Here is a 25,066-nt window from a genome sequence, read left to right on the forward strand (position 1 = left end):
TCCTTGCTCCTCACTCCTGATCTTTGCATTTGCTCCTCACTTATCCTGTCCTGTTCAGTCTATGCCCATCCTGTCTTGTCTTGCCCTGTCTAGTCTACGCCCGCTCCATCCCGTCCTGTCTAGTCTATGCCTGCTCCGTCCCATCCTGTCTAGTCTATGCCCGCTCTGTCCCGTCCTGTCTAGTCTACGCCCGCTCCTTCCCATCCTGTCTAGTCTACGCCCGCTCTGTCCCGTCCTGTCTAGTCTATGCCTGCTCCGTCCCATCCTGTCTAGTCTATGCCCGCTCTGTCCCGTCCTGTCTAGTCTACGCCCGCTCCTTCCCATCCTGTCTAGTCTATGCCCGCTCTGTCCCATCCTGTCTAGTCTACGCCCGCTCCTTCCCATCCTGTCTAGTCTATGCCTGCTCCGTCCCATCCTGTCTAGTCTATGCCCGCTCTGTCCCGTCCTGTCTAGTCTACGCCCGCTCCTTCCCATCCTGTCTAGTCTACGCTCCCACTCGGTCCTGTCCTGTCTAGTCTACGCTCCCACTCGGTCCTGTCCTGTCTAGTCTATGCCCGCTCTGTCCCATCCTGTCTAGTCTACGCTCCCACTTGGTCCTGTCCTGTCTAGTCTACGCTCCCACTCGGTCCTGTCCTGTCTAGTCTACGCCCGCTCCGTCCCATCCTGTCTAGTCTATGCCCACTCTGTCCCGTCCTGTCTAGTCTATGCTCCCACTCGGTCCTGTCTAGTCTATGCCCGCTCCGTCCCATCCTGTCTAGTCTACGCCTGCTCTGTCCCGTCATGTCTAGTTTACACCCGCTCGGTCCCGTCCTGTCTAGTCTTCGCCCGCTCTGTCCCATCCTGTCTAGTCTTCGCCCGCTCTGTCCCATCCTGTCTAGTCTACTCCCGCTCTGTCCCGTCCTGTCTAGTCTTCGCCCGCTCTGTCCCATCCTGTCTAGTCTACACCCACTCTGTCCCATCCTGTCTAGTCTTCGCCCGCTCTGTCCCATCCTGTCTAGTCTACACCCACTCTGTCCCATCCTGTCTAGTCTACTCCCGCTCTGTCCCATCCTGTCAAGTCTACTCCCGCTCTGTCCCATCCTGTCTAGTCTTCGCCCGCTCTGTCCCATCCTGTCTAGACTACACCCACTCTGTCCCATCCTGTCTAGTCTAAGCCCGCTCTGTCCCATCCTGTCTAGTCTTCGCCCGCTCTGTCCCGTCCTGTCTAGTCTACTCCCGCTCTGTCCCATCCTGTCTAGTCTACGCCCGCTCGGCAGGAAGTAGTGTTCTGGCCATTATGTTAGACACCCGCTTACTGCAGCCTTTATAGAATACATTTTTGCCTAACTAACTATATTGAAAACATTTTTTATTTTGCGCAGTCAGTCTATTTTACCCAGTTTAATTGTTATACTGAACTGTTCCTTTAAAGCCATGGGAAGGTTGGAAGAAGCTAAATATTTCAGATGTAGAATGGTGGAGGCTTTCCCATCTGAACTGAGAATGCCACAGTATAGTAGCATTTTGGACAGAAGTTCTCAATTATCTTAACGCATTTCTATCCTTTTTCTGGGGTGAAATCCAATATAACCTGCCTCGTAGGCAAAAAAAAATGTTATGATGGCCCTACAAAAACAGAAGTATAATAGACAGTAAGCCTGTTTTAATACTATGTGTTATTATTTTGGTCATAAGTATAGCATTGTTTAGTAAGGATATGGGTCTGTAACTTCCTGTAGAAACCAATTGTGAGCAGCTAATACAATGTACATATTAACACATTAATAAGGACAAAGTCTTGGGAAGAAGAATATAGGGGTTTGTATTCTCTGAGTAGGGCTCTTAGGATAGAGGATTCATCTTCTGCTCACTGCCCAGAGTGTTATAGTAGGTACAATACAATGGTTATTCTATTGTGGGGTAGAACATGGCAATGCACTGCAGCAGCAGGTAGCCCCACCACCACTGCATTTAAGGAGAGAAAGAAAATGTAAGAAGCCTTTCTCTTGGGATGCACACAGTTAAATGATGGGACTGTTGGTCTTTAGAGCTTGGAGTAAGGAGACTCAATGAAGAACAGTTGTGCTTGCCAGAGGATGTGAGAGAATAAGCATTAGTAAGAGGCAGGACTACAATGTACTGAGATATATCTCAGTTTGTGTCTATGCCATTGCATTTAGTGTAGGGCAATGATTCCTAATGAGTGGCTTGGGGCTCCCCAACCCCTTGGATGTTGCTCTCAGTGCCCCCAAACCAGGGAGTTATTTTTGAATTCCTGACTTGGGGGCAAGTTTTGGTTGATAAAAACAAGATTTCCTACCAAATAAAGCCCCTGTAAGCTGATAGGGTCATAGAGGCTGCCTAATAGCCAATCACAGCCCTTATTTGGCACCTCCATGAACTTTTATGGTGCTTGTGTTGTTCCCCAAGTCTTTTTACATTTGACTGTGGCTCATGAGTAAGAAAGGTTGGGGATCCCTAGTGTAGGTGAATACCTTGACTGATATTGTTTTATGGCATCACTCTGCACAGATTATGGAGAGATCTTTTTATGACCCCATTTGACTGACTAAACCTCGAAATGGTGGCTGAATGCAACCTTGGCCCCCAATGCAAGTGCTCTGTGCATGGGCACTAAAATACATGATTTTAGGCACTTTAGTGCCCTTGCAATTACTTCAGAGGCAATAGAAAATAATTAGTATTTAATGGTTTCCCTGTACATAGCAAGTTTGTAAGAAGGTGAAAAATGGATGTTATCTGTATGTGTTTCTTTAAATGGCCACTAGGTGGCAGTAGAATTTTGTTAAAAGCTATTAAAAATTTATGAGTGCAGTTCACACCCCGACCACTAGAGCAATGTGGGGTAGAATGTATAAAAAGGGGACCACACCGAGAATAAAGGGTCTTTATGGGAAAACACAGGAAGAGGTCATCTGGAGGAGAAGAACTGCATACAGAGTAAGGTCAGAACAGGGCAGCTGAAAGTTGAGCAGGCACTAGGTGTCTGAGTAAGGGTTATGTAGTACGGGCCGCCTATTGCCCCAACCAGGAGAGTAGAGGAAACAGTGTTTCTAGTGGATCATCCACAGAATAGGGACCCAAGCGGATAGGGGTAGGCTAGAGGGAAGGCTCAAGGAGCTTCGGGCTGAGAGTCTGCCAGTTAAAGGTCTGTTGGAATAGCAAAGGGGCACCACAGGGAGTGCCAGATTGCTGAGCCAGGTGGGGACAGGAGATCCCATAGAGACTGGGGACAGAGGTGAAGAGCCAAAGGTAGCTACCCCTGGTAAGGCTGATGTCTTCTGGACACTGGCATAGTACATGTGTATTGAATTATGGAAGAAAGCCTGTTTGTAATTGTGATTCTACCTGCATGCTATGACTCCCAACAAGATGAGTGATTAAAGTGATTTTTGTTGCATTACTTCTTGGAGTGCTTCCCTTGATTGTGCTGTCCCTTTAAGAAGTTATTACCCGGGTTCTCCCTACAAGTTGTTTTGCCTCTAGACCTTGTGTCACCGTTCCTCCTATTCCCATGTCCAATGTTACTTATAAAGAGAGATTTCTTTCAAAGGCACAAACTAAACACACAGCTTTAGTAAGATTTATTTCTGGTCATGGCCAAATGGCTTTATTTAGGTCATAATAGCTCATGATACTCCAAAGGCTCTCCTTTACTGATTACTTATTAGCATTAATGCTCATTAAAAAGTACAGTTTGATTTCAAATCTTCCACCTGGGAGGTTTGTTTTTCTCTTGTGTAATCAATTAAAAAAGTTTCAAAGACATAAAAGTGGCATTAAAAGAAGTTAAAAATACAGGGAGGCCCATTTATCCACATTCGGATTTTCGTGCTTTTGGAGTTTTTTGAAACCACGACTGGACCCGTTTCCACGAATGTCATTTATTTATGAAAAGATTCAAACTTAAAAAAGCATGAACAATAAAAGATACGGGAAAAAAATGCAAAAACTGCAACTTTTTTGTATTCTTGCCCAAAGGAAACATAACAAGACCCGAAAACCTCTAAAATTACAAAGAAAGATCTTACAGTTGTAAAGGGGATGTCTACCATTGACATGATCTCAACAGGTTTAAGATAAGGTATTTTTGCCTTTGGATTTGTTGCAGTTTTGTCGCATAATAGTGAAAAAATTGGAACCCCACAAATCATGAATAAAAAATTAAGCATTAGTTAATGCCCCCCTGAAATTCAAATATCCTTTATTTTATGTTATACATGGTTTCCAAGCTGCTGAGAGCTTGTCTCTGAGATATTTTCAGCCATTCCTCTGGGATATCTGCTGGATTTGTTTGGAAAAGATTTGCAAAATCATAATTGAACCGTGTAAGAACAAACTTCCAGTAAAGTGAAGCTGTTGGGTTTATCTCTGGCAGTATGATCCATTGGGGATAGACAGATCTATATTCTCTATATGGATGCCAAGTTCCTTCTGTGTCTGGATTCCTAAATGCCCCATTAGAAATGATAGCGGTGGAACATGTTGTTGTACAAAGACCGTTGTCACCTGAAAATCTGTATTGGGCTAAACCCTTGGGCCGATGAGCAGATACAAAGTGTTCCTGATGGTCATCTCCTCTGGCTTCACAAGGAGCATTACAAAATGGACACTTCTTCCCACATCCCAACACCTTCTTGAGAATTTCAGCTTGAGGTTTAAGAGACAGACAGGCAAGTATAGATTCAATGCCCAATTGTTTCATTTCTGATCTGATTTCTTGCTGACATTGCTGAAGATGAAGTTTAATATTGCGTGAAAGTCGGTGGATATCCACCGTGTTTTGGAAAAGGATTACTTTCATTGCATTGTCGGAAATCACCAAGTCTTTACATAAAAGTTTTCGGAATTTTTCAAAGAATTCAGAAGTATTTCGACTCTGTTGGACATTTTTGTCACTGAGGGTGCTTTGGATTTTTTCAGCAATAAAAGAAATATTTTTTGTTATCAACACATCCAAGCCAGTTGTCTTTTTATATTTCATGATGATGTATTTTGAAATCCATTTTTTCACATAAATCTCATAGTTTGTGATATATTCTGCATAATTTTCAAATGTGTTCATTTCGAGCAGCTCTTTCAGAATCCTAAAGTGAAACTGATTCTGACTGTTGAACCTGACGTCCAAGGAATCTTTCAGAATGTCGTGGGTTATTTCTTGGCCCAGATTCTTGTAAATGTGGTCAGTTATTGCAGGCTTCAGGCACTGATCACAGAAATCTTTAGCTCGAGCGTTGGATTCATCTTTCTCTTGTAGTTTGTCCTTAAATATATCAAAATATTGTGGTTTTAGTCTATTGATGAGAAGTCTGGGGTCATTTTTCAAGCCAAAGTCATCGTGCATCTTCTGAAACTGAGGAGCCGCCGTGCCCAAAATGTGTAATTTTAGATTAACCTCAAACAAGACAGTGGGCTTGAGCTTTCTCACTTCTTCTTGGTTCAGTTTTTGATTGATTATGTTCAACAGATTCTGACAGTAAATCTCATTGTAATCTTCTCCCGTTTTAATTTTGTCCAATACATAGTTCTGGCACCTATATTCTAAGGACGTTGCAGCACTAGCTAGTTTGTTATAGCAGTTGTTTGTAAAGAATTCTTTAACTTTTTTTGTTGTCCACAAAGGAATGTTGATATAGGTTTTATCCATCTTAAAAGGATTCTGTCCATAATGTTTGAGTGATGGTATATTATGCAGTATTTCCATGACGAGGCTTCCCCTGTTTGCCATTTCTTTCTTAAATTGCTCGAACATTTCACTGTCGATTCGGCGTTTTTTTAACCGACCCACTTGAAGCTCTTGCAGAATTTTATCCCACATTAAGTCGAATTCTTTTCTCAGCTCTGCGTTATTCAAATCACGTGGCTTTGCTCTATAGTTTTTAATATGTATATTTACTTTTTCCTCAATTAACGTAAAGCGATTCTCTTGTATGTTGTGTATTTCATGTTTCCCCATCTGGATTTTCACTGCTTCCCAACATTTACTTGAAATAATGACTTCCATGTTCTTCCGCAAGCATTTGACATAGCCCATGAAATCGGCCCGGTATCTCTCTGCAAGATACATTTGGCTAATGCTTCGGTCAAAAAATAATTTTAACTGATCTGTCATATAGGCCTCTTCTCTGTCCAATAATTTAGTTGTTTCATTCGGGAGTAATTCCTTTGTTACAAATTTTAGTTTATCTTGAGGTTGGTTTTTGATAATGTTTTCTTGCTCTGTCAGCCATGAATACACCTGACTACGGAAATTCCATTCCAGCTCTGAGTATTTCATAGATAATTGCTCATAAGCCTCAGCAACAAGGGTGTTTCTAAAACTGAATATAAATGTTTCATATTTTACAGCTTTCAACAAACTGCTCATCCATTCTGTGAAAGAATCAATGTTTTGAGGCCCAGAGTTCTGGCTTTTTTTCATGAATTCAAACAAATATTTTTTCAGCTTGAAGATGTTTTCACTATACCCGGAGTTTATTGGGGCCATTGGTGGGACACCGTGCCAAAGCCCTGGGATGTACCAACTGTGCTTGTCAGGATCATAGGTCATAATATCAGAAAAATCCATTCGAACTTCTCTTTTCTCCATTTTTGCTGCAATGTGTGTCATGTCATTTAGTTCATTCAAGAGTTTGTTCCTATTTATTCTGTTATTCAGATAAGCAGACACATCACTGACATTCTGATGTACGAGGAAGCAGTTGCGTTTCCTTCCGACTTCTTTCATTCTAAGGAAGGCATGGACTACTATCTGTAAAATGTCTTTCATTTCTGTAGCATTTTCCATGGACATGTTGACTATGGTGATATCACTCAACCCAATCACTAGAGTTGCCAACTCATTGTCATGTTCATAGCTGTCCTCCAGAGAAGCCATTTCTGAAGCCTTCAGACCTTCAGTGTCAATCACCAGAATAAAGTCACAACCCAGCTCTTTTTGTAAGTTCTTTTTCACGTTAATCAGTGTCATGAAGGCTCCTCGTGTGCAACGTCCACTGGCCACGGGGAACTGCAGCCCAAACATGGTGTTCAGGAGGGTGGATTTCCCTGTGCTCTGCACTCCCAGCACCGTGATTACTCTCATTCTGCACCTTCCCACTATCTTCTTGTTCAGCTCTTTCAGAACAGCTGTTATCCATTTCAGAGGGATATTGGAGGCATCTCCATCTATGAGCTCTAATGGGAATCCATCCAGCAGGAGATCAGCTGCTACTCCAGGGAGTTTAGTAAATTGTCTTTCATTTGATCTTATTTGTTTTTCATCAACCATGCAACATTCTGCTTCATAGAACTGCCCCAGCTCCCGGAGAAAATGGTCAACCCCCAAAGAGCTTTCAGACGTTTTATGGTATAATTGATCCAATTCATAAGAATTTTTTGACAGTTCACTGTATTTCTTTTCGTATTCAGCCTGTAAGACTAACAGACTATTTCTTGTTATTACCTCCAAATAAAACTTCATCCATCTGATAAAATATTCCCTTTCCACTGGGGACAATGTTATTAAACTATTCATATAATTCTCTAAGCTACGCGGTAACTCCCACTGGTACTGTGTCCTGTGTAGCTCAAAACATTTTTTTGACAGTTCCCTTTTATAAGTATTAATGTTAGTGTCTCCTTGGTATTTCATCCTACATTGTTCTTTTTCTATTTTGGATAATTCTTTCCATAGATCCCCCTGGAGAGGCATTGCTTTTTTCTTAAACTCTGACACATTCTTTATCTCACTTGTGATTGAAATTGCTTGTGCTTTGGCTTTCTGACATTCCAGACAATTCTCATCTACTCGGATGCCATGTTTAGAAGCTATAGCAGCCAGATCCTGGAGACTTACTTGGGTCTCAAAGTGTTTAAGGGCTACCTGTTGTATTTGCCTAACCAGTTCTTTGACATGTCTAATACTAGTCTTCAAAAAGTGAACATTAGGTTCCTCAGACATCTTCTTCATTATCTCTATTGTTTCTTTATTTGGCTGCTTGCCGGCACTTATGTCAATAAAATAGTAATGTGTTTTGTCATCTTTGCATGACAAAATTAATTCATAATCCTTGTCGGATAAATATTCTGTCAATATAAACAGAGCTGATGAAACGTTTGCCAAAAATGCAAACTGTCTCCAGTTGGACTTTATATCTCCTCGTAAATTGGTGACTGCCATTGGGTTTCGGAATATTTCAGATTTATTTATACTTCCGGGAAAGAACCAAGAAATTTCCACTAGTCCATCTGAAATTCTTTTTTCTCCATTCCCGCAGTCCATATCATGGTTCACAAAAATGTCATAATGAATCTGAGATTGGCAAAGCAGTTGATTAATGATTTTGGACTTGGATAAGTTGCACTCCCCCAGTCTTACAAAAGAAAACATTGGCATTTGTATATTTACTACATTGTCTTCAATGAAGCCTCTTGTTTCAGCTAATGAGTGAGGCCTCCACCTTTTCACAATGCCTCTCATTGCCCACAGCAAGAAGGTACATTTGCTGCCATCACCAGGTGGAAGGATCAGAGGGACGGCAAATTGGCACAAAGACATTTTACATATGAGTTCCTGCTGCAGAAAGTTATCTGAACAATGAAAAACAGCACAAAGAACATCAAGTGGATGGATGGAATTCTGCAAATCAACGCTTTCATATTCATTGAACGTAAGATCCCATGCATCTCCCCGGCCAGGTGATGGTTGGTTTAATGTTGTGTTTCTTGCTCCAACATCAAGAGCCATGACTTTCTGCAAAAAATACTGAGGGATGTCTTCAACAGTCTTAAGCTCAACATTCATTACAGATTCCTTTCCAATGCTTAGAACATCCTTAAGTGACAGTTTGGACTTCCTGCAATGTTGCATCTTCAGTTGTGATAAAATATCTGCAAATGCTTCTCTTCTACCTGCTGAGAACAATATACGGATAGAAATCAATATATGACAATTTACATCAGTACATCACTTATTATTTCCTGGATATCGCTCACTGAATAGATGTTCTAGCTTTGTTATCAAGTTGGCTGTTGGCAGATTTAGTAAAACTCTATCATTTCTCATTTTTGAATGTCAAAATCTGAAAAGTCTGTTTAAGAAAGAATTGAAGCAACTAAAACTTTTCGAAATTATTGGCGTAAAAAGTTGAAATTTTCTTGTTGTCGCGCCGAAACTTTCTACATATCGAAATCAGAAATCTCGAAAGTTTCCAGACAAAAGAAAGATCTTCCAAGAAAGGGAAGGGACCTCTGACATTTATTTCTACATGATCTCGGCAAGTTTTAGATATCGAATTGTCGGATTTTTAGCCGTATTGTCACATAGTAAATCTGGGAAAAGTTGTGACTTTTAGTGATAAAAATCTGATTTGAGAAGAAAAAAATCAGATGGTTAGTAAATGGGCCCCTTAATTAAGTTTGTATGTATGTTTATGTTTCTATTTTAGCAGATTTAAATGGTGAATAATGACATCCATTAATGGCCAACAATATGAAGTAAGTGACTGTAAGCCCTTCCATTCCCATCATCAAGCAAAAAAAAATTTTTTCATAGTAATTTTTTATAGTAATTTTTTCATCATAACCCCCTAACAACCCCCCTTTCTATTTATTATGGCACAGATTCATATTCACCCATACCATTAAAGGAAAACTATACCCCCAGAATGAATACGTAACCAACAGACAGTTTATATTATATTAAGTGACCTATTAAAGAATCTCCCCCAACTGGAATATATATATATCAGTAAATATTGCCCTTTTACAGCCTTTCCCTTGAGCCGCCATTTAGTGATGGGCTGTGTGTTCCCTCAGAGATCAGCTGACAGGAAGTGATGCAGGTCTCGTTTTGACCCCAAGTGACAAATTTATGTCACGAAGGGCATTTCAAAGTAATGTATAAAAAGTCCTGTATCCAGTTGGCCTCAGGGAAATTCATTGAAGCTAATGGTGATGAAATGGGGGATCACTTACTTGTTTCAGCACTGGAAGCTTCCTCTTCATTCAATGATGGTTCCTGTACAAAAAATAAATGTTTGGTTAAATTGAGAGTGAGGGTTTGATGCTGGCTAGTGATGGGCGAAATGTTTTGCCAGGCGTGGATTACCAGTGAATTTCTGCGTTTCGCGAAACGGATGAAAAAATTTGCTGCGGAAAAATTAATAGTCACAGGCATCTAAATAGTTGCGGCATCAAAATAAATAGTCATGCGTCAAAAAAAATAGTTGCAGGCGTCAAAGAATAGTCGCGACGTCAAAAATAAAAAAGGCGCGCGTCAAAGAATAGTTGTGGGGTAAAAATAAATAGTTGCACGTCAAAAGAATAGTCGTGGGCGCCAATTATTTTTTTACATGCTGCATTCTCGCCACTTCGCAAATTTTTCGCTGTTTTTGGCAAAGCCAAATGCTGGCATGAATTTTCTCCCAGACCATAAATCATATGATTGCTCTGCAGACTTACTAATGATCCAAGCTGATAATTCCTATTGGGCTTTGGAGGGAGACACCATTCATTAGTTCTTCCGACCTTCTGATCTGATTGAACGTCTTGTAAAGGAGAAAATGTAAATAATTAAGATGAGATATCTGACTTTATATCAGAACTGAACATTAATATTGATCATGATAGTCCTCTCCAAGTAAGCATTAAGTGAAAAACCTTATTATAGATGCAAGAGAAGTGACCAATGAGAATGCTGATTCCCAGCACTGTGTCAGGCCCCTTGCTGGTACCTTACATATAGAGATAATGATGGCATTTTCCCGTCATTATATGGCACAGGAATCAGACATGGGGATAAAGGGACAGACTTGTTCAGTGCTGGGAAACTGTGCTTAATGCTCCCAATTCCAATTGCAGGAACAGAGAACAGGGAGCCGGATTTATACAGATCAGCTGGTTGGTTATGCAGTGCAGTAGGGTTTACATCCCCTTTGACTTGTCCTACTAACAGAAATTGACCCCCATGTAACCAATGACTGGCTTAGTTACAGTTTTATACATTATGGTTCCCTAATATTGAGGCTGTGCCTTGTGGGGACCAGTAATGGGTGTTTATAAATTCCCTGGGATGGAATGGGTAGCCAAGGGAAAAAAGAATGCATTAATCTAGTTTATAGATTAGTTCTTGCCTAAGAATAATGTTTATAGTTTAGTGAAAGAGAACCATGATAGCGGCTGACAAATCCCTTTCACTTAGTTGGAAATGGCATGTACCCCCGGGGTGCACTCAGGGATCAGGCAGTTGCTGCTTGAAAATGAGTTGGTGAAGGTACATTTATCAGTTAATATTCTTACACCCAATGTACAGTACTGAGAGTATGTAGTTGAAATCATGAAACAGAACTCACCGTGAAAAACTTGGGTGACGCCATCTTCTTCATGACGTTTAATCATTGATTGATTTAAGGACTTCTACAAAAAAATATTTGTGTTTATCTTCTACCATATGGTCTGTGAGTTTGCTGACTCCCTTAGATGTAGGTTGGTACCCAAAGTAGAAGACAGTCTGTATTACCAGCTGCTATTATCTTGAAATGTAGGGAACATAGAAGCAACGTTACTGCCATCTGCTTTTGGCCTATACTTGCTGCTTATTGGCAACCTGCAGCTATATATGTCAAAAAATCTTAAGGCTATGGCTGTTCTTGTATACAATGAGATGTTTCTCAGTATTATAGAAAGGCAAAACTATGGCCAACGGCAAATATTTAATACTCTTTTCCCAAGCTATACCTTATGGCTGTGAAATCCTATGAAGAACAACTGGCAAACCTGGGTGCTACAACTTTCCTCAAGCTTTTCCTGTGCCCATACATGGGCCAATTGTAGCTGCAGATAGCGGTCCCTTAGACAGATTCGGCAGCTTATCGGCCCGTGTAGGGGCACAAACGACCGGCCTGCCCGACCGACATCTGGCAGGTTAAAAAATTTAGTCAGATCGGGAGCATCGGCTCCCAGAACCAACTGCACCTATTACCGGCATTCTAATTGATCGTTTGGCCCCAGGATCAAATGACCGAATTAGCATAAATTCACCCGATATCGCCCACCCGTAGGTGAGGATATCAGGAGAAGACCTCGCCAAGCGAGCGGATCTTAACGTGTATTGCCACCTTAAGACCCATTTTGAGGTTCAGCTATAGTTAAGGGCCTCAATAACGGGCACATAACAGATATCTTAACACAATGTTGTGTGAGCCATTTAGTCATATTGCCAACAGCATCTACAACAGCAAACAAGCATTTAGGAGTTCAACCCAAATCTCACTGTAATTGTCCTATACGTTGGTCCTCTTCAGAAAGAATGTCTATTTGTTCTCCTGTACCCAAGAGTGAAATGAGAATGCTCCCTCAAGCCATAATTGCCCTTTAGGCTGCCCCTATTTGGTGCCCCTAAGGGGCAGTCCTATGGTTTGGGGGGGGGGGGCAACAACGCTAGAAGATAGGAATTATTTGAGTGAAAGCCTGAACATGATAAACAAACATCTGCATATGAAGACAATGTTCTTCTCTCCCAAAGTATTGCCCTGGTCCTACCAAAAGCCAAAGAAAACAATGGAGCCCCATGTGTACTCAGTCAGTCAATCAAATACAGGGTTTCTATTCATTTAATGTAATGCACTTCCCAAGTTGGGATTTAACTCAATAAATAAATATATTTTATTTACTGACCAAGTACCAATTATTACTTTCCATGACACACACTGTCTGTAGACTTACTGGAGATGTAGGTGAAGACGTTCCACTCTGAGTTGTGGTTGACGTATCTGGTATAGGGGGCGGTGAATAACATGGCTTTTGCCTGAGACTCCTTGCTTTCAGGTTAGATTGGGGGTCTTGCAAGAAAAATAAGATAATTAGGATTAAATAAGATGAAATGATCAGGATAAATATAACAGAAATCTGGCTTGAATTCTAGTTCCAGGCTTACTAGCCATTTTTATGCAATTTTTTCAAGTGAGATGTAGCTCAGAGCATAATCCCATAGCCAGCCATGCATATACAGATATGATCTTTTGCATTAAATCAGTACATCTAACACTTAACTATAAAGATACCAACATCTCCAATTATTTTTACAACGCTTGGAATAAAGAACTCACATCTGGGACCATCCAATGGCTGCGGAGATCTTTCCTCTAAATAGGATTGCTGTAAGTAACAAGTATGAACATTAAAATTGCTCTGTTTATTAAATTCATGGCTTCATTGTAGGCTATATTTCTCCCAAAGACTAAGAAATAGCAAAGGCAAAATGAGATTCTATATTTAGTGAAATAAGAATAGAGGGAGCATAACTGGCTCCTTTGGGGAGGCCCAGGCACTGAGGGAAAGCAGTAAGGACCTATGTCCCCCCTCGTCAGTATGATGCATGAAATAGAAAAAAAACTCACATTGACATGGTGGGTTCTGTTTCCAGTCTTCAATTTCATGTTTTCTGGGGTTTTTGAATGGAATGGAGAAAGGGATGGAGAATGGGTTGGAGAATGGGATGAAGAATGGGATGAAGAATGGAATGGAGAATGGGATGGAGCATGGGATGAAGAATGGGATGAAGAATGGGATGGAGCATGGGATGGAGAATGGGATGGAGCATGGGATGGAGCATGGGATGGAGCATGGGATGGATAATGGGATGGAGAATGGGATGGAGAATGGGATGGAGCATGTGATGAAGAATGGGATGGAGCATGGGATGGAGAATGGGATGGAGCATGGGATGGAGAATGAGATGGAGAATGGAATGGGGGTTGTCTTTCCAGACTTCTTCCATTCTTTGGTTTCCCGGTATTGGCATCTGGTCTGCCCATGCTATTCATTTTTTCGATCATGTCCTTAACATAGTTATTTCTTGGCTCGCCATCAGTACCTATTTTAGAGGAAATTAAGCAACACAGATATTATTTCTGTACTGACAGAAATGTTGTACAAAAAATTGATTACCCTCTCCTTTTGTGACTTTGCCCTTTCTGGTTTTCCTCCTACCTCTCAAATCACTCTTCCATTGTCTTCTACAGTGGAGTATCATCTTCTCCCTTAAGTCTCTGTACTGGGGTTCCTCAAGGCTCTGTCCGAAGCCCCTTATTCTCTCTGTCACCCTTGGCAAACTAATGAACTCATATGGTTTCCAACACCACCTTCATGCACACAATGATCAAACCTATCTCTCCTCTCCTGATCTCAGCCCTCATAACTCCGGTCTCTATCTGCTTATCTGCTATATCTACTCGGATATCCCAACAATACCTTAAATTAAACATTGGCAAGACAAAAATTCTCTTTTCCCCATCCAGCAACTACAACATCCCAAAAGTGTCTATCACAGTTAACAAATCCACTATCAACCCATTATCTTAGACCTGGTGCCTTGGGGGTTATCCTTGATTTTGCCCTGTCCTTCACTCCTTATAAACAATCAGTTACTAAGTCATAAAAATTCACCTAAGCCTTCCATCTTGTTATCTAACCATGACCACTGGTCAAGATGCAAAAGATGACCAAACTAAGGCTTAACAAGCTTATAGACATGCATAGTCAATACTACATGATAAATATAAATACAGGGTTTATGTTTTTTAGAATTTCCATCTTTATTTGCTTTTTACTATGTACAGTGTGAACATGAACTGCCTGAATATAAGGCTAAAAGCTTATAAATAATAACTTCACTGGAACATCTGCTGGAAAATATATATTTTTGAGAACTAGATGCACAAAAGTATTGCTGATGTGTTTAATTATCAAAAAATATATATATATTAACATGACAGAAAGGAACAGATACTCACTGTCCAAGATGAAAGGTTTAGGTTGGACTGGGGATTTTTCCAAAAAACTGTATCGCTGGAATTATTTTGCCCGAAGAAGGAAACAAAGAGGAAGAAAAAACGTTTACTGAATGACTCCCTTTAGTTCATTATCAATTTGATTACATTTTATCTGCTATTTACTACAAGGAAAATGGAATAATTGGTTAAAATCTGTAACGTCTGCCTTCCTCTTGTGCTTTGAATAATAATATTAATAAATTAAAGGTTGGAGAGCGAATACATTGCCGGGATGAGGGTAAATGAATGAGGAAATACTGTTTTGAGAGTCAAGTAGTCAATGAGTATAGTACAGGTATGGGATCCCTTATCCGGAAACCCATTATCCAGAAAGCTCTGAATTACGGAAAGCCCGTCTCCCATACACTCCATTTTATTCAAATAATACAGAATTTTAAAACTGATTTCCTTTTTTTCTGTAATAATAAAACAGTACCTGTACTTGATCCCAACTAAGATATAATTACCCCTTATTGGGGCAGAACAGCCCTATTGGGTTTATTTAATGGTTAAATGATTCCCTTTTCTCTGTAATAATAAAACAGTACCTGTACTTGATCCCAACTAAGATATAATTACCCCTTATTGGGGCAGAACAGCCCTATTGGGTTTATTTAATGGTTAAATTATTCCCTTTTCTCTGTAATAATAAAACAGTACCTGTACTTGATCCCAACTAAGATATAATTACCCCTTATTGGGGCAGAACAGCCCTATTGGGTTTATTTAATGGTTAAATGATTCCCTTTTCTCTGTAATAATAAAACAGTACCTGTACTTGATCCCAACTAAGATATAATTACCCCTTATTGGGGGCAGAACAGCCCTATTGGGTTTATTTCATGGTTAAATGATTCCCTTTTCTCTGTAATAATAAAACAGTACCTGTACTTGATCCCAACTAAGATATAATTACCCCTTATTGGGGCAGAACAGCCCTATTGGGTTTATTTCATGGTTAAATGATTCCCTTTTCTCTGTAATAATAAAACAGTACCTGTACTTGATCCCAACTAAGATATAATTACCCCTTATTGGGGGCAGAACAGCCCTATTGGGTTTATTTCATGGTTAAATGATTCCCTTTTCTCTGTAATAATAAAACAGTACCTGTACTTGATCCCAACTAAGATATAATTACCCCTTATTGGGGCAGAACAGCCCTATTGGGTTTATTTAATGGTTAAATGATTCCCTTTTCTCTGTAATAATAAAACAGTACCTGTACTTGATCCCAACTAAGATATAATTACCCCTTATTGGGGGCAGAACAGCCCTATTGGGTTTATTTCATGGTTAAATGATTCCCTTTTCTCTGTAATAATAAAACAGTACCTGTACTTGATCCCAACTAAGATATATTTACCCCTTATTGGGGGCAGAACAGCCCTATTGGGTTTAATTAATGCTTTATTGATTTTTTAGTAGACTTAAGGTATGGAGATTCCAATTATGGAAAGACCCCTTATCCAGGATACCCTTCGTCCTGAGCATTCTGGATAATGGGTCCTATAACTGTCATTTATCAGCAGTGGAACAAGAACTTACATCTGAAGAATTTTTACTTCTATCTCTCAGCTTGGGATGCTGGCGACTCCAACGGTAAGCCATTTCCTCATCTTTAGGAACCTAAACCAGCTACAGATAGAAAGTGTATGTATGGTTTAGAGAGGTGAGGGAGTCAGCATTCTGCGCAACCTTCCACCCAAAAACATCAACATTTTTGTAGACAACATACAGTAGTTGTCATTCCCCAGTCATTAGGACAGTTAATGTTTTTGGCACAATCAAAAAGTTTCCATAATTTTCAGTAGGGATGCACCGAATCCACTATTTTGGTATTTGGCCGAACCCCGAATCCTTCCTGAGAGATTCGTCCGATTACCGAACCGACTCCGATTCCTTGAAAAGAACCACCGAATCCTGGCCTGGCTGCATCCCTAATTTTCAGTCCTACCACAGTGGCATTACCCAAATAGAGAACATCTGTTCCCCAGCACAGACATGATTGATCTTTCCACCAAACATCATCATGGCCAATGTCTGAACACACAGTCCAGGATAACACCTTCAATTAGATGCATTGATGTGTAGAAGTGCTACTGTAACTTTACTGGCACTACCCTCTTCAAGGGAAACATACCCGACACAGTATGTGCCCTTTAAACACACCAAAGGAGTAACTTATAGTGGGCTTTTTGCTTTTATATTATCAGAAATGATTTCTCATTGACATTCTACAGAAGTAGACAATAACGGCTATAGATTATTATGGAGCTTAGAATCGGATCCCCCCTGTTATTCACCCACAAACACAAGGCCCACTCAGGCGTGTATGGACTTACCAGTATGTGTTGTGGGAGGTGGAAGGAAGGACGCCTACAATAAATTAGGGATGTACCAAACCCAGTTTTTTGGGTTTGGCCGAACCCCCGAACCCATCCCAATGGATTCGGCCGAATACCGAAAAAATTGGCACGTGGTGAAATTTTTCCCCCCTAACATTTAACCATTCCAAATCCTAATTTACGCTAATTCGGATTCAGTTCATCCAGGACCATAGACTCGGCCAAAAACAAATCCTGCCAAAAATACTGAACTGAATCCTGGATTCGGTGCATCCCTACAATAAATACATGTCGAACATTGATGCTTTACGTTAATAATTAAAAATCAGCAATTTCCCTACATGGCTGCCCAGTCTATCAGTCAATAAACAAACAAATAATATTTCCAACTCATCACAAGAATAAGAATTCATAGCGGAGTAACAACAATTCAAAGTTCATTTGCGTGATAAACTATCAGGATAAAGTGGAGCCTTCTTCTTTAGTCATAACAAAAAGTCCAAAGTTCATATAAAAATGAAAAAAAAAATGTTTTTGATGAAGTACGATTAAAGGGTAACTAAACCCTGCTGCCCAGCGCGGCTCAACCAAACGTTACTCAGCTGTTGCTGGACTACAAATCCCAGAATAATGTAACATATAATGAAGGGTGAGGCATGCTGGGAGCTGTAGTCCAGCAACATCAGGGTTGTATTCTTAAAGCAATATTGCACAATAAAACTTTCCCAGCTCTCTAGGGCCCGCATTGGCAGCATTGAAATGCAAAAGAATCCTCCAATGAGAATCCCAGCTGTTTCAGATATGAAGTGAAACAATTATCCGGCAACTGAAAATGTCCCTTTTATAATCTCATTTCTATATACGTTTGTATTTTTCTCTCATTGGAAGTCATTTTCATTCATAGGTTTTATTCCACTTGAATAAAGTTTATAGATTTTGGGGCACTTTTAGTAAAATCTGATGTTTTTCTGGGCTTAAATCATGATAGAGTAAAAATTTGTAGTAACCACGATAATTTCTGAAATTCTAAAATGTTACGAAAATGCTTTTATCGTTTGTACGAATTGCGTTCTGAAAGTCACAAAATTTTTGTGCCGAAAAGCTCGTAAAGCGACAAAAACCGTTCTGCCTTTGATGCCTTCCATGTCTGGCTTTGAAAGCCTTCCATAGGGCTCACTGGGACTCGACAGATCAAACCTGGCGAAAACATAGTCCCGAGGAAAGTTTAACCAAAGCTTTAACGAATTCCGAAATGTTCATAGTCTTTGCGCAAAACACAATTTTTCCTTGGTTTTTTAACAAAAAACGAGTGGAATTTTAACAAACTTTTCACATACATTGCGAAATGTTCTATAATTAAAAAAAAAAGTTAGAAAAAATATGAAATTATCTCAAAAAATTATAGAACATTTCGGAATGTATATGAAAAAATTTGTTAAAAAAAAGTATTTTTGTGGTTTTCATAAATTTCGACGAAAAAATCATATTTTGCACAAAGAAAACGAATATTTTGGAATTCGTTAACGCTTTGGTTACACTTTGATTGGGAGTATCTTTTTGCTAGGTTTGATCTGTCGATTGCCCATTAACTATTTTTTTTTAACTTATAGAACATTTCGGAATGTGTGCAAAAAGTTAATTGAAACTCCACAAATTTTTTGTGGTTTTCGTTAAAAAAAACCACGAAAGTTTAACCAAGGCTTTAACGAATTCCGAAATGTTCATAGTCTTTGCACAAAACACAATTTTTTCTTGGTTTTTTAACGAAAAATGAGTGGAATTTTAACAAACTTTTCGCATGCATATAAGTAAAAAAAAAGTTAGAAAAAATATGAAATTTTCTCAAAAAATGATAGAACATTTCGGAATGTATGTGAAAAAAATTGTTAAAAAAAGTATTTTTGTGATTTTCGTAAATTTCGACGAAAAAATCATATTTTGCACAAAGAAAACAAACATTTCGGAATTCGTTAACGCTTTGGTTACACTTTCATTGGGAGTATCTTTTCGCCAGGTTTGATCTGTCGATTGCCCATTAACTATTTTTTTTTAACTTATAGAACATTTCGGAATGTATGCAAAAAGTTAAATGAAACTCCACAAATTAAAGAAATTATTTTGCACATATTTTGCACAAAGAATATGAACATTTTCGTTAATGCTTTGGTTACACTTTCATCTTTTCACGAGGTTTGATCTGTCGATTTGTCGATTGCCCATTAACTAAACTTTTTTGAGATAATGTCGTATTTTTTCTAAGTTTTTTTTAACTTATAGAACATTTCGGAATGTATGTGAAAAGTTCGTTAAAATTTCACAAGTTTTTCGTGGTTTTCGTTATAAAACCAGGGGAAAATAATGGTCTTCGGTAAATTTCCATGAAAAAATCGTATTTTGCACAAATAATATGAACATTTCGGTATTCGTTAACGCTTTGATTATACTTTCATCGGGACTATCTTTTCACCAGGTTTGATCTGTCGATTTGTCGATTGCCCATTAACTAAAATTTTTTGAGATAATTTCGTATTTTTTCTAACTTTTTTTAACTTATAGAACATTTCAGAATGTATGTGAAAAGTTTGTTAAAATTCCACAAGTTTTTCATGGTTTTCCAACAAAAAAATCGTGCTTTGCGCAAAGACTACGAACATTTCAGAATTCATTAATGCTTTGGTTATACTTTCCTCAGGACTATGTTTTCACCAGGTTTGATCTGTTGAGTGCCATTGACTCCTATGGAAGGCTTCCAAAGCCAGAAAGGTTCTCGTGTTGCTAACGGCACGAACATTTAGTGACTTTTGGAATGCAATTGCGGTATTTTCGTACGAACGATAAAAGCATTGTCAAGACATTTTAGAACTACAGAAATTATTGTGGTTACTTCGATGCCATGGACTTTTGGGTGGGTTGGTGGGTGTGGAGGGAGCAGGTATGGAGGAGTTCATCAGTGGAAAAGTAGCTGGTACTGGTGGAGAGGTCAATACAGCTGGACGGGACTTGCTTGGTCAGTGGAGAAGACTCTGCTGAGTGAATATCCCTGGACTGGAATATCCCAAAAATATCAATATCACACTTCATTCTTCACTCTCCATTTCTGGCTCTGGCTGATTTATTATCTTCTAAGAACGTTATTTTTAGCTTATGAGTCATTGCTCATTATCTCATCGTGAATATTTTATTCCTTTTGATATGAACGTTGGACCGTTTTTTATTATCGTTATCAAAAGATTTATGAACTTTGTATTTTAATAGACTACGAAGATTTCTGTTTATGGGGTGGAAGTACAGCAAACTGAGGGGGGAGTATCGCACATTTGTCTTTTTATATATTGATTCAATTCTTTTTAAACATAGGTAGGCTGGCCGCCATGGTCCATTTGGGATAAATGTTGATTTTTTTGAGGGGGTATACTTTTATCATTGTTTTATTTTCATAGTATCCATTAATGGATGTACAATATTTTTAATTATGGGTCCCCAGCAACAAGTATACAACTCCCCAGCTGTACAGCATCGTATGAAGAGATATAACTTTTTAGAACAAAGAAGTACGTATAAAGACAATATAAGAAATGTACTTAATTAGAAAGGCTATAAAGCTAACAGAACAACATATTGGGAACCTGCAAACAATTATATGACAGGTCAGATCGTGTCACTTCTATAATCTTCTTGGTACTGATATGTTGCAAGACCCTGGCGCCATCTCCAGCTCCATCTCCAGTTATCAAATCAACAATATGTCGAAGCCAAGTACTGTTTGGGCTGACAATGATAGGGATAATTTAATACATCTTCATATGTTATAGGGACTTTCTTCAGAATTTTCCTAGGTTTTTCACAACACTCTTCTGGCTGCTTGGACAATTAAGTCAGCTCAAGTAATGCCTCTTTTCAGCCATCTTGATCAAAATTTAACGATAGGAGGGCACCCTTATGCAGAAGACTATATTATGGTTATTATGGGTGCAAAGGTACATGCTGTTTTCCTTAGGTCAATTATGACCAAAACGGAACACAATAGAACTTCTACAATAGACCATTCACACACCCCCAGCAAATTTAACACACCACGGTTTAAGCAAAAACCCCAACATTTTGGAAAAACTCTTATCTCAAGGGGATTTGATCAGGGTTGGACTGGGGGCTGCAGACCCCCCCAAGGTGCCTCCTTTGGCCATTTCTCCCGCAGGGACCCCGCCACGTACCCCTACCCTCCCCCCGCAGGGTCCCTCCTCTGAACACGCATACATGAAACGCGTCAGGGGAGGACATCGGAGGCCAGAAGAAGCGGCAATAGGGTCGGGTCTGGGCTGCTGGGGCCCACTAGAGCCGGGGCCCACCGGTGTCCCGGCGGCCAAGTCCGACCCTGGATTTGATCATCATCTCTTCTAAAATTAAAACCTTTTACAAGTTATCTGTTCTCTGGCTCCAACCTGTATCTTCTCTGGGAGCAGCCAACTGACACCGTTCCTCCATTTAGCCAGCTGCCCAGTAAGTGCTAGTAATGGGTTTCCAAAAAATACCAGTGGCTGAAAACTAACAGTTTGCCCTCTGGATCACCCATTTCTAGTAGAATTATAAGAAATTAGGTCTTGTTAATGGCTTTCTGTAGTTACAGCTGGTGCATTGGCTCAAACGTCAATGTTTTTGGTTTGGGGCCAACTGGCTCGTCTGGCAATCACGTTCATTTCTAAGCTTCAGAGCTGCCTAATGCAGCCGGGGCACCAGAGAAAATAACTAGAGAAAGGCAGAAATTAATGGATTGATTTCTTAATCCATTTAAATCTCCCCACTTACAGTAGGGTGTAAATTAGAAACAAAAAATAAATAAAACATAAAACATCAAGCCTGTTGAGTTGCCTAGGAAAGCTTCGCCGTTTCTCAGTGTTTAACCAATAACATTACTGTACTATGTTGGGCTAATGAAAGAAATAAAAGAAAGTGAAGGAAGGGATTCTGTTATCCGGAAACCCATTATCCCGAAGGCGCCAAAATATGGAATTGTTATCTTCCATGGATTTTATCCAAAATTCTTATTTATTGACTGAATACCTTTTTCTCTGCTTTAATAAAAAAGCACCTTGTTCTTGACGGCAACTAAGGCACTATTGGTGGCAAAACCATCCTATTGGGCTTATTTAAAGTTTGAATGTTTGGCTTAAGCAATGGAGCTCCAAATTATGAAATAAGACCCCTTATCTGGAAACCCCAGGTCACGAGCATTTCACAGATTCCCAAGATCATTTACCTACCTGTCATCCAGACAGAATCAGCCCGTTATTATCTCTCCAGGCTTCATGTTAGTCGGGCAATGTGAGGCACTGGCAGTCAGGCTACATTCTTTGGTGGTTGAAGCAGGAAATCAGATAAGTATAAATCAGTTGGATTCCACTCTCCACCCTCAATTTATTGCACTACACAAAAAAACATCTCTGTCTTAAAACACACCTCAAAAACCCCCAAGGAAGTAGACAAGGACAGTTAATTCAACACCTTCATTTACTTTGGGGCTTTTAAGATGATGAAAGCAGCCTCAGCTTGTGTTAGGGTCTCTTAAGTAGGTAGATAAGATTCTCCCGGAAGGAGAAAAAAGTCTCTCTTTCGTCTGTCTGTCTAGAACAGTCTTTCCAAAACTGTGGGGGCTCAGTGATCCCCAACCAATGGCTTGTGGGCACCACCCCCTTTGATGTTGCTCCCAGAGGCCTCAGAGTAGGTGCCATTTTTACATTTCTGGCTTGGAGACAAGTTTTGGAAGCACAGAGCCACCATTTTGTTTCAAGCAGAGCCTCCTGCGGGGCAGAAGTCCACATGGGGCCACTAAATAGCCAATCATGGCCCTTATTTTGCATCCTCAAGGAACTTTATTCATGCTTGTGTGGCTCACCAACACTTTTTACTTCTGGGTGTGGCTCGCCAACACTTTTTGCTTCTGGGTGTGGCTCACCAACACTTTTTGCTTCTGGGTGTGGCTCACCAACACTTTTTGCTTCTGGATGTGGCTCACCAACACTTTTTGCTTCTGGGTGTGGCTCACCAACACTTTTTGCTTCTGGGTGTGGCTCACCAACACTTTTTGCTTCTGGGTGTGGCTCACCAACACTTTTTGCTTCTGGGTGTGGCTCACCAACACTTTTTGCTTCTGGGTGTGGCTCACCAACACTTTTTGCTTCTGGGTGTGGCTCACCAACACTTTTTGCTTCTGGGTGTGGCGCACCAACACTTTTTGCTTCTGGGCGTGGCTCACCAACACTTTTTGCTTCTGGGTGTGGCTCACCAGCACTTTTTGCTTCTGGGTGTGGCTCACCAATGCTTTTTACTTCTGGGTGTGGCTCACCAACACTTTTTGATTCTGGGTGTGGCTCACCAACACTTTTTGCTTCTGGGTTTGGCTCACCAACACTTTTTGCTTCTGGGTGTGGCTCACCAACCCTTTTTGCTTCTGGGTGTGGCTCACCAACACTTTTTACTTCTGGGCGTGGCTCACCAACACTTTTTGCTTCTGGGTGTGGATCACCAACACTTTTTACTTCTGGATGTGGCTCACCAACACTTTTTGCTTCTGGGTGTGGCTCACCAACACTTTTTGCTTCTGGGTGTGGCTCACCAACACTTTTTACATCTGCGTGTGGCTCACAAGTGAAAAGGGTTGGGGATCCCTGCCCTAGAGGGAATAAATTCAGTTCCTGTGATATCTCCTTGATATGACTTTCCACCAGTGATGAAGCCAATTGAAGGAAACTTCAGCTTTTGAAAACCAAGCAAGACTTCCCACTGACGATTCACTTTATTGCAGATGGAAATTTTGCACTGGATTTATTCCCTCTAGACAGATGAGCCCCCACATTTTGAAAAAGAATGAAGACTGTTCAAATACATTTGGAAGAATGCGGAACAGACGCCAAACTCAACGAGATTTTATTATGATTGTGTTTTATTGTAATTAATGCCCTTCAAACTCTTTCTGCATATATTTTGTTTTTGTATATTTAAATATATATATATATATAGCCATACTGTTATGCCTCCAGCATTGTTTTATTGTTTTATTGCGCCACCTAGTGGTTTCTTAATGTATAGGTTGCGATTGCTTAAAAAAAATGGCCTTTGCAGCCTACCGTACTTTACCATGTGACCATGGGTAATACAGGAAAAGGTTCATTATAGCTGCCACCTTAGCAGTGTTAACAGCTCATAGTTATTCTGCATAAATCCTACCCCATCCAGCCCTGTGGAAGCATCGTTGGTAGGTATTATCCATCCCTAGCCCCTAGGTTATTAATACCCCTTTGTTAATAAACTGAAGCCTACCAACCTGTCTCAGTGAATGAATGGAGGGAGGAGTTTATCTGTTTGTCAAACTACACACTGCCCCAGGGTAATACGTAGGGAGGGCAGAACAATATGGTGGGAGATTGTAACAATGTACAGTAACAGAATGGTCAGTGGAATCTAATTCTGCATAAACGTTTACACAACGAAAAGAAAATAACAACATGGACAATGGTTGTCAATCAAGAGAAAGTTTTTATTTTGTAATTTTTTTTAATTTATGAAGTTAAATTTTTTTTATTTTTTACACCAGTGTCAGTATTCTCACATCCTCATTTAATTATATCCCGACACCCGGGGGCACATTTATCAAGTAATTTTGAGATAAATCAGATTTTTTCTTACTTCTAGATAATTTCAAGATTTATGAATGGATTTTTACCAGAACTCTGATTTTTTGTTATTGTTCCCCGAAAAATTAGAGTTTTTCTAAAACAACGCCCATAATTAATTTATTGATGTTTAGTTAACTTTTTTTGTCAAAAAAAATTCAGCAGGTTTGATCTGTCGAGAACCATTGAGTCTTAGAATAGTAGGGAATAGAATAGTCAGTGACAGCCTGTCCTTGAA

General features: G+C 39.9%; 1 protein-coding gene across 1 annotated transcript; it reads right to left on the reverse strand.

Annotated features, from left to right (window-relative positions):
• Nucleotides 1–3,585: 3,585 nt before the first annotated feature.
• On the reverse strand, nucleotides 3,586–8,889 carry LOC116407770 (up-regulator of cell proliferation-like). Its single transcript, XM_031893762.1, has one exon. It carries the CDS (start codon nucleotides 8,849–8,851, stop codon nucleotides 4,205–4,207), a length of 4,647 nt encoding a protein of 1,548 aa, XP_031749622.1. The 5' UTR covers nucleotides 8,852–8,889; the 3' UTR covers nucleotides 3,586–4,204.
• Between the last annotated feature and the right edge of the window lie 16,177 nt (nucleotides 8,890–25,066).

The sequence above is a fragment of the Xenopus tropicalis genome, chromosome 9 (assembly GCF_000004195.4).
Source record: "Xenopus tropicalis strain Nigerian chromosome 9, UCB_Xtro_10.0, whole genome shotgun sequence".
Classification (NCBI taxonomy): Eukaryota; Metazoa; Chordata; class Amphibia; order Anura; family Pipidae; genus Xenopus; species Xenopus tropicalis.

What these genes read in the sequence shown, in the direction of transcription:
- LOC116407770 (XM_031893762.1), bottom strand. Translation starts at nt 8,851, where the DNA reads ATGCAACATTGCAGGAAGTCCAAACTGTCACTTAAGGATGTTCTAAGC.